Source organism: Neoarius graeffei, chromosome 2, assembly GCF_027579695.1.
Source record: "Neoarius graeffei isolate fNeoGra1 chromosome 2, fNeoGra1.pri, whole genome shotgun sequence".
NCBI classification, from domain to species: Eukaryota; Metazoa; Chordata; class Actinopteri; order Siluriformes; family Ariidae; genus Neoarius; species Neoarius graeffei.
Window position 1 is genome coordinate 6,061,488 of NC_083570.1, and position 13,174 is coordinate 6,074,661.

At 40.7% G+C, this 13,174-nt stretch overlaps 2 protein-coding genes across 2 annotated transcripts in view; one reads left to right on the forward strand and one right to left on the reverse strand.

Annotated features, from left to right (window-relative positions):
• The window catches only part of LOC132878072 (tripartite motif-containing protein 16-like), a 104,500-nt gene that overhangs the window by 26,815 nt on the left and 64,511 nt on the right, over nucleotides 1-13,174 (forward strand). The gene's annotated exons all lie outside the window — the stretch shown is intronic.
• LOC132878569 (stonustoxin subunit beta-like) overlaps nucleotides 4,921-13,174 on the reverse strand; it is an 82,006-nt gene continuing 73,752 nt past the window's right edge. Inside the window, exon 2 of the mRNA XM_060913676.1 lies at nucleotides 4,921-7,969. Coding sequence (XP_060769659.1) covers nucleotides 6,759-7,328 — 570 coding nt within the window. The 5' untranslated portion in view covers nucleotides 7,329-7,969 and the 3' untranslated portion in view covers nucleotides 4,921-6,758. The remainder of the gene's footprint in view (nucleotides 7,970-13,174) is intronic.

Consider the following 13,174-nt stretch of genomic DNA (forward strand, 5'->3'; position numbering starts at 1 on the left):
TTGCGCAAATTGCAGTTCTTCTGCAGATTCTGCTCGTACTATAGTATCAGCATACAATAAAACACACAGTTTTAAGAAAATGTCTACATCATTGTCACTTTAATGAGTCCAGACACACTGGACACATGAACTGGTTCTGTGTTTGAAAGAGCGATAGAGAGAGAGAGAGAGAGAAAGAGAGAGAGAGGAACACAAACACAGCGAGATCATGAACACTCCTCTATTAACCATTTCATCTCCCTTCAGTGCAGAAATATAACCCATGTAGCTGCACTGATTAGGATTAATTTCATGAGATTTTATGAAAGTTGAAATCAGTTGATTCTTCATCACTTGGTGTCTTCAATCCTGAAACATCTTTTAAGTGTTGTGAGAAGGAACGGAAACCTTATAAAATGGTAAATTCTTTACTGTGCCAACTTCTTCTGAAACATGTTGCAAGCATCAAAAGTGAAATACCTGTTTATAAAAAAAAAAACAAAATTCATGAAGTAAAATATTAAATAGTGTGCTCTTGTTTTGTTCTGAGTGTGATACAGGTCAATGATTATTTACAACTCACTGTTTTCAGTTTTGATTTAAACTTCTACATACTGTCCAAACGATTTCTGATTTGGGATTATCAACTTCGCTGCTTCAGTTTGTGATCGGATTTAAACTTGTATTTCAATATTTGTCTTCCTCAAAAGGATTTTGTTAGAACTTATTACATGTTTTCTGTCACGCTGAAGACTATTTGTCATCATTCAGGATTGTAATCTGGTCAGACGAGTTCGTGAACATTTCAACCAACACCTGACTGTAACGGGCGTGGCAGAGAACATATTTACAAAGAGACAGACAGCTAGGGGTAAGCAACTATAAAACACAAATGTCCTTTCAAAATAAAGCAAATAATAATGAAAATAGTATTTGATGAAAAGATTACGCAAATTAACTGACTGTCGGGAATGGGTCACAGAGGAGTGTCAGTAACGGCGCTGAAAACATGATTTCAGAGCAGCCTCCAAACATGGCCACTCCGGACTACAGTCCCCAAGAGTCACAGTGCCTTCTATCACCTGACTTATAATTACATCACCTGTCTCCCATTCATCAGTAATTACCTCGCCTATATACACCGAGCTCTCACAGACTGCCAGCACGAAGTATTGTTTAGTGTTCTGTGCCCAGCTTTAGAATAGAATAGAATGCCTTTATTGTCACTATACACGTGTACAATGAGATTAAAGCATCTCCAATAACAGTGCAAAACAGCATGTAGAGAGAGAGCGAGAGAGGAGGGGGGGAAGGTGGGTGGGGGAATGTGTAAGGGGAGTAAGGTGCACAGTCCTGAGGTGTATGTGTTGTGTTACACATTATGGAGTGAGGTATTGCTCATTGCACATATAAATTATTGCACAGAGAGAGTCACATTATAAATTATTGCATGAGAGATTCACATTATAAAATAAAATAAAATATTACACATTTATGAAGTATTGCAAGGTAAGGTAGGTGCACAGACTTGAGGTGTGTGTGCTGTGTGTAAGGTGCACAGTCCTGAGGTGAGGTGAATGTGTTGTGTGAGTGAGGTATTGCACATTATAAAAGTATTGCACAGAGAGAGTCCCTTATAAAGTACTGCACATTATAAATTATTGCACGAGGAGAGTCACATAGTAAAATAAATAGACTATAAAGTCAGAGCATATTTACACTTTACCGAGTCGTTTGATTTCTGCCTGATTTCCTGTATTGACCAGTGTTTGCGTTTAGTCTCAACTTTGTCTTACTGTTTTCTCTATGTTGCTCAGTTTGCCATTCGACTGACCTCTGCCTGTTCCTGACTATGATTCTTGCTCTTCGTATTTGCCTCAGCCTGCAGTTTGCGACACCCCCGTTCTCTCCTGCGCTTGCATTCGTAAGTGCCTGCTGTCAGTAATGGCGTTGGGAGTGACCGCTCGAAACAGACTACAAACATGGCTTCTCAAAACTACAACTCCCAAGAACCACAGCGCCCTCTATCACCTGCTTATTAATTACACCTGTCTCTCATTTGAGTCATCAGCCCAGTTACTTAAAGGTCCCATGGCATCGTTTTTTCATTAATTGTGTGGTGGTCTCTAGTATGAATGAATGCCCTGTGAGCCGGTTTTGGTGAAAAAAATGCTGTGGTTCTCCTGTTTCAGGCTGTTCTAGTTTGGGGGAGGAGCGGGTGGCGGGAGAGCGACAGGATTTCAGCTCTTATCATTAATATTCATGACATGTAAACGTGTTACCTCTGATTGGCTAACAGCACTGTGACGCTACCTCCAGTGGGTCAGAACAAGTGGATGTGGGTGTCTTACTATGGCGAGAGAGAAGGAACAAACTGCGAAGGGAAAAATACTGCGCGCTGAAGTCATTAAGGTGCGACGCGAGGAAATAAAATAAATTCAACAAATGTTTGGGTTTTTACTGAACAAACAAACAAATAAAATGAACGAGTGACTTAAAAAATAGAATGTGGGTGTCTTTGTAAAAACTGTTTTAATTGGCTATTATAACAGAGCATGCTGCATGCTTTTTGGTTTTGTAGCGCAGAGTACCTGGCTAACTGCAGGAAGCGGTAAGCTGCACAGCTAATGTAGCCATTGCAAGGCTAACGCACCGATTTTAAAACACGGCAAAACGACTTAACAGTTATACACTTACTTGTTCGGTGTTTGTGGCTGATGCGGCAGGGATGCTTGGTACGGACCCAGGCTTCAGTGACAGTTGATGTGCAAAACCTGCCCTGTACTGTCCCAAGTTGTGGAAACATTCATCAGGAAAATGCTTCCGACAAACATACACCGTCTTAGGTAGATTCGACGGCGTATTATTGGAGTAAATAAAATTAAGCCACTGCGTCTTCAGGGGCTCTCCCGTCGGAAGTAAAAACAGACTCCTTTCTGTGTTGTCACATCCATGTACAGCGCAATTTCCATGTTTCGCTCGCTTAGGTGGTGCCATGTTGTTGTGTCCTCTATAGTCTCCTCACTACAAAATTGAAGTGACGTATCTATGGTGGCAACTTTTGAGCTGGGCGGGCAATCCATACAGTGGGTGGGAATCCAGAGGTGGGGCATGGGGATCATCTCCCTTGCTGACATAGTAAAGGGAAGAGGCGATCAACGCGCCATTTTGACGCGCCATTCTCAAATGTTGACAAAGGGTGGGCATAGTTTGGTTTACACATTATGAAATTTCTAGCCACTGGGGTGACTTAAGAAGGTCAGAGGAACCCATTTTAACGTTAAAAAACCTCAGAAAGTGAAAATTTCATGCCATGGGACCTTTAAGCCTCTCTCACACTCTCCCGAGTTGCAAAGTGTTGTTCAGTGTTCACTCCTGTCGTACCGAGCCGTTTACCTTCTGCTTGCTTTCTAGTTATTTCTACCCCTGTTCTCGTTTTCTCTACCTCATTCTCTCGTCCTGCCTACATTGCTCTGTTTGCCGATCGACCGACCCTTGCCTGTATTTACACTACAATTCTCATCCTGTGATTTGGCTTTGTTCCCAGTTTGCTTCTCCCACTCTCCCCTGCACATACATCCGTAAGTGCCTGTGTTGCACCGCTATCAATTCCTCGATACTCGAGAAGCTACTGGACCAGTTCTAAGTTCTATTAGAGTGGGGTAGACAAGTGAGAGTTCGACCAGAAACCAGGGATTGCAAATGGAAATGCCGGCACTTTACTGAATATAAAACCGAACATACAGAAATGAAAACATACCGTCTCAAATTCCTGCAGGCAATAGAGAGTACCAACTCACTCTTCTCACACAAAGTTGTCTCACTGAAATGCAGTATAATTCAGTAAGATAATCTACCTAAGATGGATGAATTTATAAAGTTCTCTCTCTCCTTTTGAATTTTAATCTGATTTCTATGTTTTAGACCGGTCTGTAAACGATTATCTTCAACGTTAAATGGTTATTGAACTGCACCTATTTAATCCTATTATTACAACAGGTTAACTCTTTTGTTCCCTCTAGGAGCAATTCACCAATATCACAGTTCTAAGCGCAACCAAATGAACCTTATTTGTACCCAAAATCATAACAGAGGAATGAAGTAAACTTGTTAACGAATGGAAAACATCATATACTTCAGAAAAAGTGATAATGGGCGGAGACTTTAACATAGCCCCTGATTCATGGTGAGATCGAATACCTCACAGGAATCCACAACCTGTTTACAGCCACATTATACTGAATTTATGAACAACGAATGTAATTGATTTTTGGAGTTCATCAAACCCAACTTGTATTCAATATACATGGTTTAATGCTGCAGGAAACGGTCAGTGTTCGAGACTAGATTACTGGCTTATCTCTTGTGAGCTGTATAATGATATTTTAGATTGTGAAATTTCAGCCTCTCCGCTCACAGACCATTGTACGATTATTCTAAACCTATTCACGTCTAAGCAACATAAGATCCTTCCTAATATCTGGACATTTAATCACGACTTATTACAGAATGGTGAATTTTGTGATCAGGTGAAGTCTCTTATTTTGGAGGTTGAAGAGTTAGACATGTCTGATAGGAGTAAATGGGAATGGTTTAAGTTTAAGGTCAAACAAATAGCAATTGGCATGGGTAAAAAACTTTCACGTATAAGAAGACAAGAACAAAAGGATCTGATTGATAAAATTAATACATTAGTAAATAACACACAACTATCCTTTGAAAACATTTCAGAATTACAGTCACTGCAGTCTCAACTAGACGAAATGTACACAATAAAGACAAATGGAGCTTCCACTCGATCAAGAGCTGGATGGATCGAACAGGGTGAAGAAAGTTCATTGTATTTCTTCGGACTTGAAAAACAAAGACAAACTAAGAAAAAAAAATGAGTAAGCTTATGACCAATGATAATATAATAGAAGATCAGAAATGAGTACAGGATGGAATTTGGCTCTTTTATTGTAACTTGAATTTAATAAATCAGAATGTGACGTCTTATTTTATCCCATCAATGATGACATCAAAAAATGGATGAAGACAAACATACACTTGATGAGGAATGAACTATAACAGGAATTGAAATTGCATTAAAACAAATGAAAAATGGTAAATCACCAGGAATCGATGGCTTAACATCTACATTTTTTAAATACTTTTGGGTGGATATAAAAAAATATATATATTATAGAGAGCATTTTTAGAATGCATTCACAAATGATGTTTATCCCCGATGATGAAGACAGGCTTAATAACCTTGCTACCAAAACCCAAAAAAGACTTGTTGCTAGACAATTGGAGACCTATAACCTTACTATGCAATGATTATAAATTACTTGCCTTAGTATCTGCTAATCGTCTAAAGCGTGGACTTGTAAAACTTGTAGACGAATATCAATCAGCCTTCATGAAGGGAAGATATATTCAAAACCACGTCCGACTGATTCTGGATATGATTGATTACCAATCAATTATTCAATTTAAGATTATATGTTGAATCAGACAAGGCTGCCCAATTTCACCAAAATTATTTATTTAATGTACACAAATGCGAGCGTACTTATCTTTGTGGAAAATTAGAACCATTACTATTAATAGGAAGACTTTATTTCAACAAGAATGGAATGATAAAGTTTTAGATATTACTGGTCTAATGGATGAAAATGGACATTTAATGCAATTTAATAAATTTGTAGAGAAGTTTCATTTAAACTGTGTCTATAGAGAATTTAATCAAATTTGTAGAGCTATTCCACCTCCCTTAAGATTCACGATAAAAAATACCCTTGAATATTCAAAGGTGTCGGTCAAACTGCCTGAATTGAAAATCAGTGAAGTGGAAATTGGTGAAAGAAAATCTAATAACAAAGGAATTAGAAAATGTTTTAAAATGGAAGCTATTCCCTGATTTAAAAAAATAAAAGTAAGAATAACTGACGATGGAGGAATGCTAACAAATACACACTGTAGTTATCTTAGACGGCCAATTTCACCCACAGTGAAAGAAATTCAGTTTAAAATACTGAACAATATTTATCCAGCTGCTGAAACTCTCAGGAAAAGGTTGAATTTGCTTCTGTCTGAAAATGAGTTCAGCACAGAAACTCCATCACTGGGGGAAACTTTATTCTCCTGTGCTCTTATCTTTTATTCTGCAAAGCTTTGATTGTAATATTTGAATAAAAATCCCAAACTCACAGATAAACCTGGATTTATAAGGTTCTATCTGCGGGCCAATCATCATCCAGGCTGAATATGGGATGAACACGACATCGGCAGCCTGAACCGATCATGTACTGGATGTTCTAATGGAGTTTAAATATTGTTCAATGTTTTACAATCAAATCTCAGGGTTTAGAAACAACTTCAGATTTGAAAAAGTGAATGTGGATTTTACATCTTAGAACACAAGCAGAAAAATCAAATTCATTCCAAAAGTGATGTTTTATTTTTATATAGTGTGACCTGAACAGGTTTAAAATGTTGTTCTGTTCTGGCTTTATTACTGTTTATTAGTTATTTAATGAGACACTACTTAATATGAAACAAACAGAACTTTATAATGCGAAGGTCATGAGATCATTTTCTTTTTAAATTTGACGAGTTTCTTGTCTGACAGTTAATTTTTAACTTTTCCTTTTTAATTATTTTAAATGATTCATCTGTTTTAATTTAAATATTAAAATGAATGTTTTGTGCAGCTGGATTGTGTTCTAGTGAAACAGACGACTGAGCAACAACGTGGCAACGTGCAGGAATTTTACAGAAAAAACTACACACTTTTATTCTGGATCACACAATCTCACTGTAGAACCAGAAAACAAGTAAAACCCAGCGTATAGAGTCTGAGTGAATGTGGTGTGGACTCTGTGGAGGAGCTTCATCGTGTCAGAGACGCTGTAGAAGGACAGAGTTCCTGCACTGTGATCCACATACACTCCTATTCTGGAGGGTGATGGAACTCTGAGATCAGTCTCAATGCTGTTGTGACAGAAAGAGAGAGAAAAAAAAGAACGCCGCAGTCTCCAGGACTGATTGTTGAGTCCAAACTCACACTCATTACCCTGTCCTTTCCTGCTGATGTCTTTATATGAGACTGATATGGACACACCAGAAGCACCACTCCACTCCACCTCCCAGTAACAGCGTCCACACACACTCTCCTTACACAACACCTGCCACCAGTAATCAAATCTCTCTGGATGATCAGAGTAACGCTGCTCTCTCTCACTGAGACTCACTGCTCTGTTCTTCTCAGACAGAATGAGGCGACGATGTGCCGTGTTGGGATCCAGAGTCAGATAACAGAAATCTAAAATGAAAGAGAAAAACAAACTGAACAATGTGAACATGAATATCCGCGCTGGGGGCGTGGTCACGAAAACAGCAGTTCGGTTGCAGTGAAAACTTTTCTCTGTAGAACCCTGTCACTCCCCCCCTCCCCCCACTCTGGGCTCAAGAACACAACAAAAGGGCAATAATATAACAACCAATCAGAATTCAGATACAACAACCAATCAGAATTCATAAACAGAATACAGAATGTGTGTGTGTAAGATGTACATTTCAGAAAGTCTTCTCTGCTCTGTGGTTCTGGTTCTGAAATGATCTGAACTGCTGCAGCTGTGGAGAGAAAAATAGAAACATGAGTTTGTGTAAAAGATGGAAAGAGTTTAAAGTGATCCAGTCAGTTTATTCATTTTAAATCAGTGTTTTAGTTCAAAGTGTCGGGTGAATAAAGTGTCTGCAGAAAAGAAAGCAGGAGCATCGCTAAGAAATAACACATCACTGTGTTTCTCCAGCAGGAACAGCTCCTCTTACCATGTGGAGGGATTTTGTTGAATTCCTCCTCACAGAATTCCTCGAGTCTCTTTTTCAGGTCTGAGAGAGAATTCCTCACTCCATCAAATGAGAGATGTTGATGGACAGTGACGCTGGATGTGTGAAAGTCTGGTCTTTCCATTTCAGGAGAGCGACGTCCAGAAGCTAAAACCTACAGAAAGCAAATGAAATGTAAAACCCACTTGTGATGTCAGACAGGGACATTTATTGTTCCCTTAATGAGAGGTGTTTTAGAGAGTGTGTGAGGAACAGCTGGCTCTGTAGATCAGACACTCACTACGTTTACATGCACATAGAGAGAATCGAATTTCTGCAGTTGCTCAACTGAAATCGAAGTTCAAAATGCCATGTATACACCTTAATTCGGCTGAAATTGAACCGAACTTGATTTCTCGGAATCGAGCTACACGACCTAGATTATGCGATTTCTGCCGAGCTACTTTGTGCATGTATACCCTATCGAACTACTTGTCGAGCTACTTCCGGAAGTGACGAGTGACGAGACCACAAGCGGGAAACACAACAGCCTCGGTCGGCATGACAACGAATCATGACAACGGCATGAATCTTTTCTTTTTGTGGCATTGTTTGCACTGTTAAAATTTAGCTCACTTACTGTATCACCAAATACATCTGTACAGCTGTTGCATAGCTGTGAATTGTGTACATAAACAAGTCATTGTATTTGTGTGTGTGTATATATATATATATATATATATATATATATATATATATATATATATATATATATCCAACATCTGAAGAATGTCAATAAAAACAAAACAATTGAACTTTTTGTGTGTTTATTAAGACATAAGTTAAATTGTAAGCAAAAAAAAAATAATTTTGTAAGCAAAAAATGGACTTTAGAAAAATATTATTGTGCAAAATAAGTTGTCTTACAAAACAGTGGTCTGCGCCGGACAGTTTGTAGCCATACAGTCTGTTAGAGCAAGCCTAACAGCTTGAACACAGAACTGCTAGTGTTGCCAGATTGGGGGTTTTAAGTGCATTTTAGCCGATTTGAACATGTTTTGGGCTGGAAAACGTCAGCAGTATCTGGCAACACTATAGCTCTTCTTCATGACGACAACCGGAAGTGTACCAACACGATGGGGCGTGTAGTGCCACGTGTGGCTCGGGTGCACAATGCACCTTGCACAATAGCCCGATTTCACTTGTGCATGTAGGATTGGATTTCTCTGGCACCCCTGCTGGGACCCTTTGCTCGATTACCAACAGCAGCTCGATTTGGACGTGCATGTAAACGTAGTCACTGAGTGTTACCTGGAGGAAATGGATGTGATCGTGTGTGTGTGAAAGCTGCTCCAGCTCAGTGACTCTCCTCTGAAGATCAGCAATCTCCTGCTCCAGTTGCTCCAGGAGTCGTTCAGCTCGACTCAGTTCAGCCTTCTCCTGATCTCTGATCAGCTCCGTCACCTCCCAGCGCTTTTTCTCCATGGAGCTGATCAGCTCAGTAAAGATCCTCTCACTGTCCTCCACTGCTGTCTGTGCACTGAGCTGTTAGGACACACACACACACACACACACACACACACACACACACACACACGATTTAAAGCTCATCTATCATTCCCTCTCTTACTGGGACTGTAAATGACTCGTTGTCCATGTTGTGTGTGTTTCTAGGAGCAGCTCTGTCTCTGCTCACTGCTCACCTTTATAGTGTTCACAGCCTGTTTCAGCTCCTGCACCTTCTTCTGCTTCTCCTGGATTCTCTGCTGGGATTTCATCTGCTCCTCCTTTAACTCACTCTGAGGACAAATAAAATACATTCAGCTTTTTATACAGTACGAGCGAACTGGTTCCATATTAATGTCAGTTCAAAGTACATTCATGTTTCACTCTGAAGGTTATGTACTCTGTGTGTGTGTGTGTGTGTGTGTGTGTGTGTGTGTGTGTGTGTGCGTGAGAGAGAGAAATGTTCACTAACTGGTCTGGGTTGTGTGTGTGTGTGTGTGTGTGTGTGAGTGAGAGAGAGAGAGAGAGAGAGAGAGAGAGAGAGAGAGAGAAATGTTCACTAACTGATCTGGGCTGGGTTTCCCGAAAGCCTCTTAAGGCCAAGAGAGTTTTAAATGACCTCTTAAGATCCATCATCAAGCTAACGTGGTTTTCCCGAACAACATCGTAGCACAAGTCGTCCTTTAGTTTGCTCGGAATTTACGAGAGACCCGGAGCACTCGTTCAAAACAAAGAGCGACTCGCTCGCTGCCGAATCCACAGAATGCGCATGCGGCTCTGAGGGACTCTCACAGTCAGCGGGGGAAACTGGGGTTGAATCTGCTGGTGGTGTTCAATTAGTTTTCTTGTAGATTGCAAATACATCGAGTTAATTATCAGAGGTGGACAGTAACGAAGTACATTTACTTGAGTTCTGTACTGAAGTACACTTTTTGAGTATCTGTACTTTACTTGAGTATTTTTTTTGGAAACTTATGACTTTAACTTCACTCCATTTGAAAGACAAATATCGTACTTTTTACTCTACTACATTTCTATCAAGGTCCTCGTTACTATGAAGCAGCTTTGAAAGTGGATGTTTTTTTTCTTTTCTAAAACGTGATTGGTTTTTCTGCAGGTGACACTGAGACAGTCTATCAGTAATCACTAGGGTCACGTCACGTCCATCTCATCTCATCTCATCTCATCTCATCTCATCTCATCTCATTATCTCTAGCCGCTTTATCCTTCTACAGGGTCGCAGGCAAGCTGGAGCCTATCCCAGCTGACTACGGGCGAAAGGCGGGGTACACCCTGGACAAGTCGCCAGGTCATCACAGGGCTGACACATAGACACAGACAACCATTCACACTCACATTCACACCTACGGTCAATTTAGAGTCACCAGTTAACCTAACCTGCATGTCTTTGGACTGTGGGGGAAACCGGAGCACCCGGAGGAAACCCACGCGGACACGGGGAGAACATGCAAACTCCACACAGAAAGGCCCTCGCCGGCCCCGGGGCTCGAACCCAGGACCTTCTTGCTGTGAGGCGACAGCGCTAACCACTACACCACCGTGCCGCCCGTCACGTCCATAGACTGGATAAAATCAAGATCAATGATTTCTCCGCAGCATTATTTAACACGATCAGTTGATGGCAGAATGGAAGGAGGCGGTTCTTCTGGGGAATGCACACACCCACGGTTCTATAGCTAGAACCCATGGTTCAGTTTTCTGAAAGGAATAAAGAGTCATTTCATTTTAAATGTTTGCTTTGTTTGCCTAAAACGGAGCACATCACAGCCTACAAAAACTCGCCATCCCACCTGCGGAATCATATTGACGGATATAAACGTTTTATTCCAAGAGAAAGCTTGCAGTGAAGTTGTCTGTGCTTTAGAGCTCGCGATAACGTTGCAATCGTTACACAGTCTGATTAGTCAAATGACTTTCTGTGGATTTGCCAAGTTGCCATCGCCTTGTCCACATCTAATACACATAGTTAGTTCACTTGGACACTTAGTTCGCATGTAAAAAGGGAGTTACACTAACATGAATAGCGTTCACTGTTGATTCCACAGGCAGATTAATATGTGCATGAATACATACAGGGAGTGCAGAATTATTAGGCAAATGAGTATGTTGACCACATTACCCTCTCTATGCATGTTGACCTACTCCAAGCTGCATCGGCTTGAAAGCCTCCTACCAATTAAGCATACCAGGTGATGTGCATCTCTGTCATGAAAAGGGGTGTGGTCTAATGACATCAACACCCTATATCAGGTGTGCAAAATTATTAGGCAACTTCCTTTCCTTTGGCAAAATGGGTCAGAAGAGGGATTTGACGGACTCAGAAAAGTCAAAAATAGTGACATATATTGCAAAGGGATGGAGCACTCTTAAAATTGCCCAGCTTTTGAAGCGTGACCATCGAACAATCAAGCGCTTCATTCAAAATAGTCAACAGGGTTGCAAGAAGCGCGTTGAAAAAAAAAAGGCGCAAACTAACTGCCCGTGAACTGAGGAAAGTCAAGCGTGAAGCTGCCAAGATGCCACTCGCCACCAGTTTTGCCATATTTCAGAGCTGCAACATCACTGGAGTGTCAAAAAGCACAAGGTGTGCAATACTCAGGGACACGGCCAAGGTAACAAAGGCTGAAAAACGACCACCACTGAACAAGACACACAAGATGAAACGTCAAGACTGGGCCAAGAAGTATCACAAGACTGATTTTTCTAAGGTCTTATGGACAGATGAAATGAGAGTGAGTCTTGATGGGCCAGATGGATGGGCTCGTAGCTGGATCAGCAAAGGGCAGAGAGCTCCAGTCCGACTCAGACTCCAGCAAGGTGGAGGTGGGGTACTGGTATGGGCTGGTATCATCAAAGATGAGCTTGTGGGACCTTTTCGGGTTGAGGATGGCGTCAAGCTCAACTCCCAGTCCTATTGTCAGTTTTTGGAAGACACCTTCTTCAAGCAGTGGTACAGGAAGAAGTCAGCATCCTTCAAGAAAAACATGATTTTCATGCAGGACAGTGCTCCATCACACGCATCCAAGTACTCCACAGCATGGCTGGCCAGAAAGGGTCTAAAGGAAGAAAGATTAATGACGTGGCCTCCTTGTTCACCTGATCTGAACCCCATAGAAAACCTGTGGTCCCTCATCAAATGTGAGATCTACAAGGAGGGGAAACAGTACACATCTCTGAACAGTGTCTGGGAGGCTGTGGTTGCTGCTGCACGCAATGTTGATCGCAAACAGATCAAAACACTGACCGAATCCATGGATGGCAGGCTTTTGAGTGTCCTTGTAAAGAAAGGCGGCTATATTAGTCACTGATTTGTTTTTTTTGTTTTTGTTTTTTTTTGAATGCCAGCAATGTATATTAGTGAATGTTGAGTTGTTATATTGGTTTCCCTGGTGAAAATAAATGAGTGAAATGGGTATATGTTTGTTTTTTGTTAAGTTGCCTAAATATTATGCACAGTTATAGTCACCTGCACACACAGATATCTTCCTAAGATAGCTAAAACTAAGAAAGCCCTACTCCAACTTCCAAAAATACTCAGCTTTGATATTTATGAGTCTTTTGGGTTCATCAAGAACATAGTTGTTTTTCAATAATAAAACTAATCCTCAAAAATACAACTTGCCTCATAATTCTGCACTCCCTGTACACTTACACACGCGTGCACGTGAGACCTGTGAGATGGACAGTATTGTACTCGTCAGTCACAATAAATTGCTGGAATTTTTTGTTTTGATGTCAGATGATGGTCTTGCACATTTCTTTTTTTGGTCTTGCTTAAAGCAGAGTTGCTGTTGGGCCGTTATTAAGCTCGAGGTGCGGATCTGGGTTTTAATCAGGTTGGATTGTCCTTTTT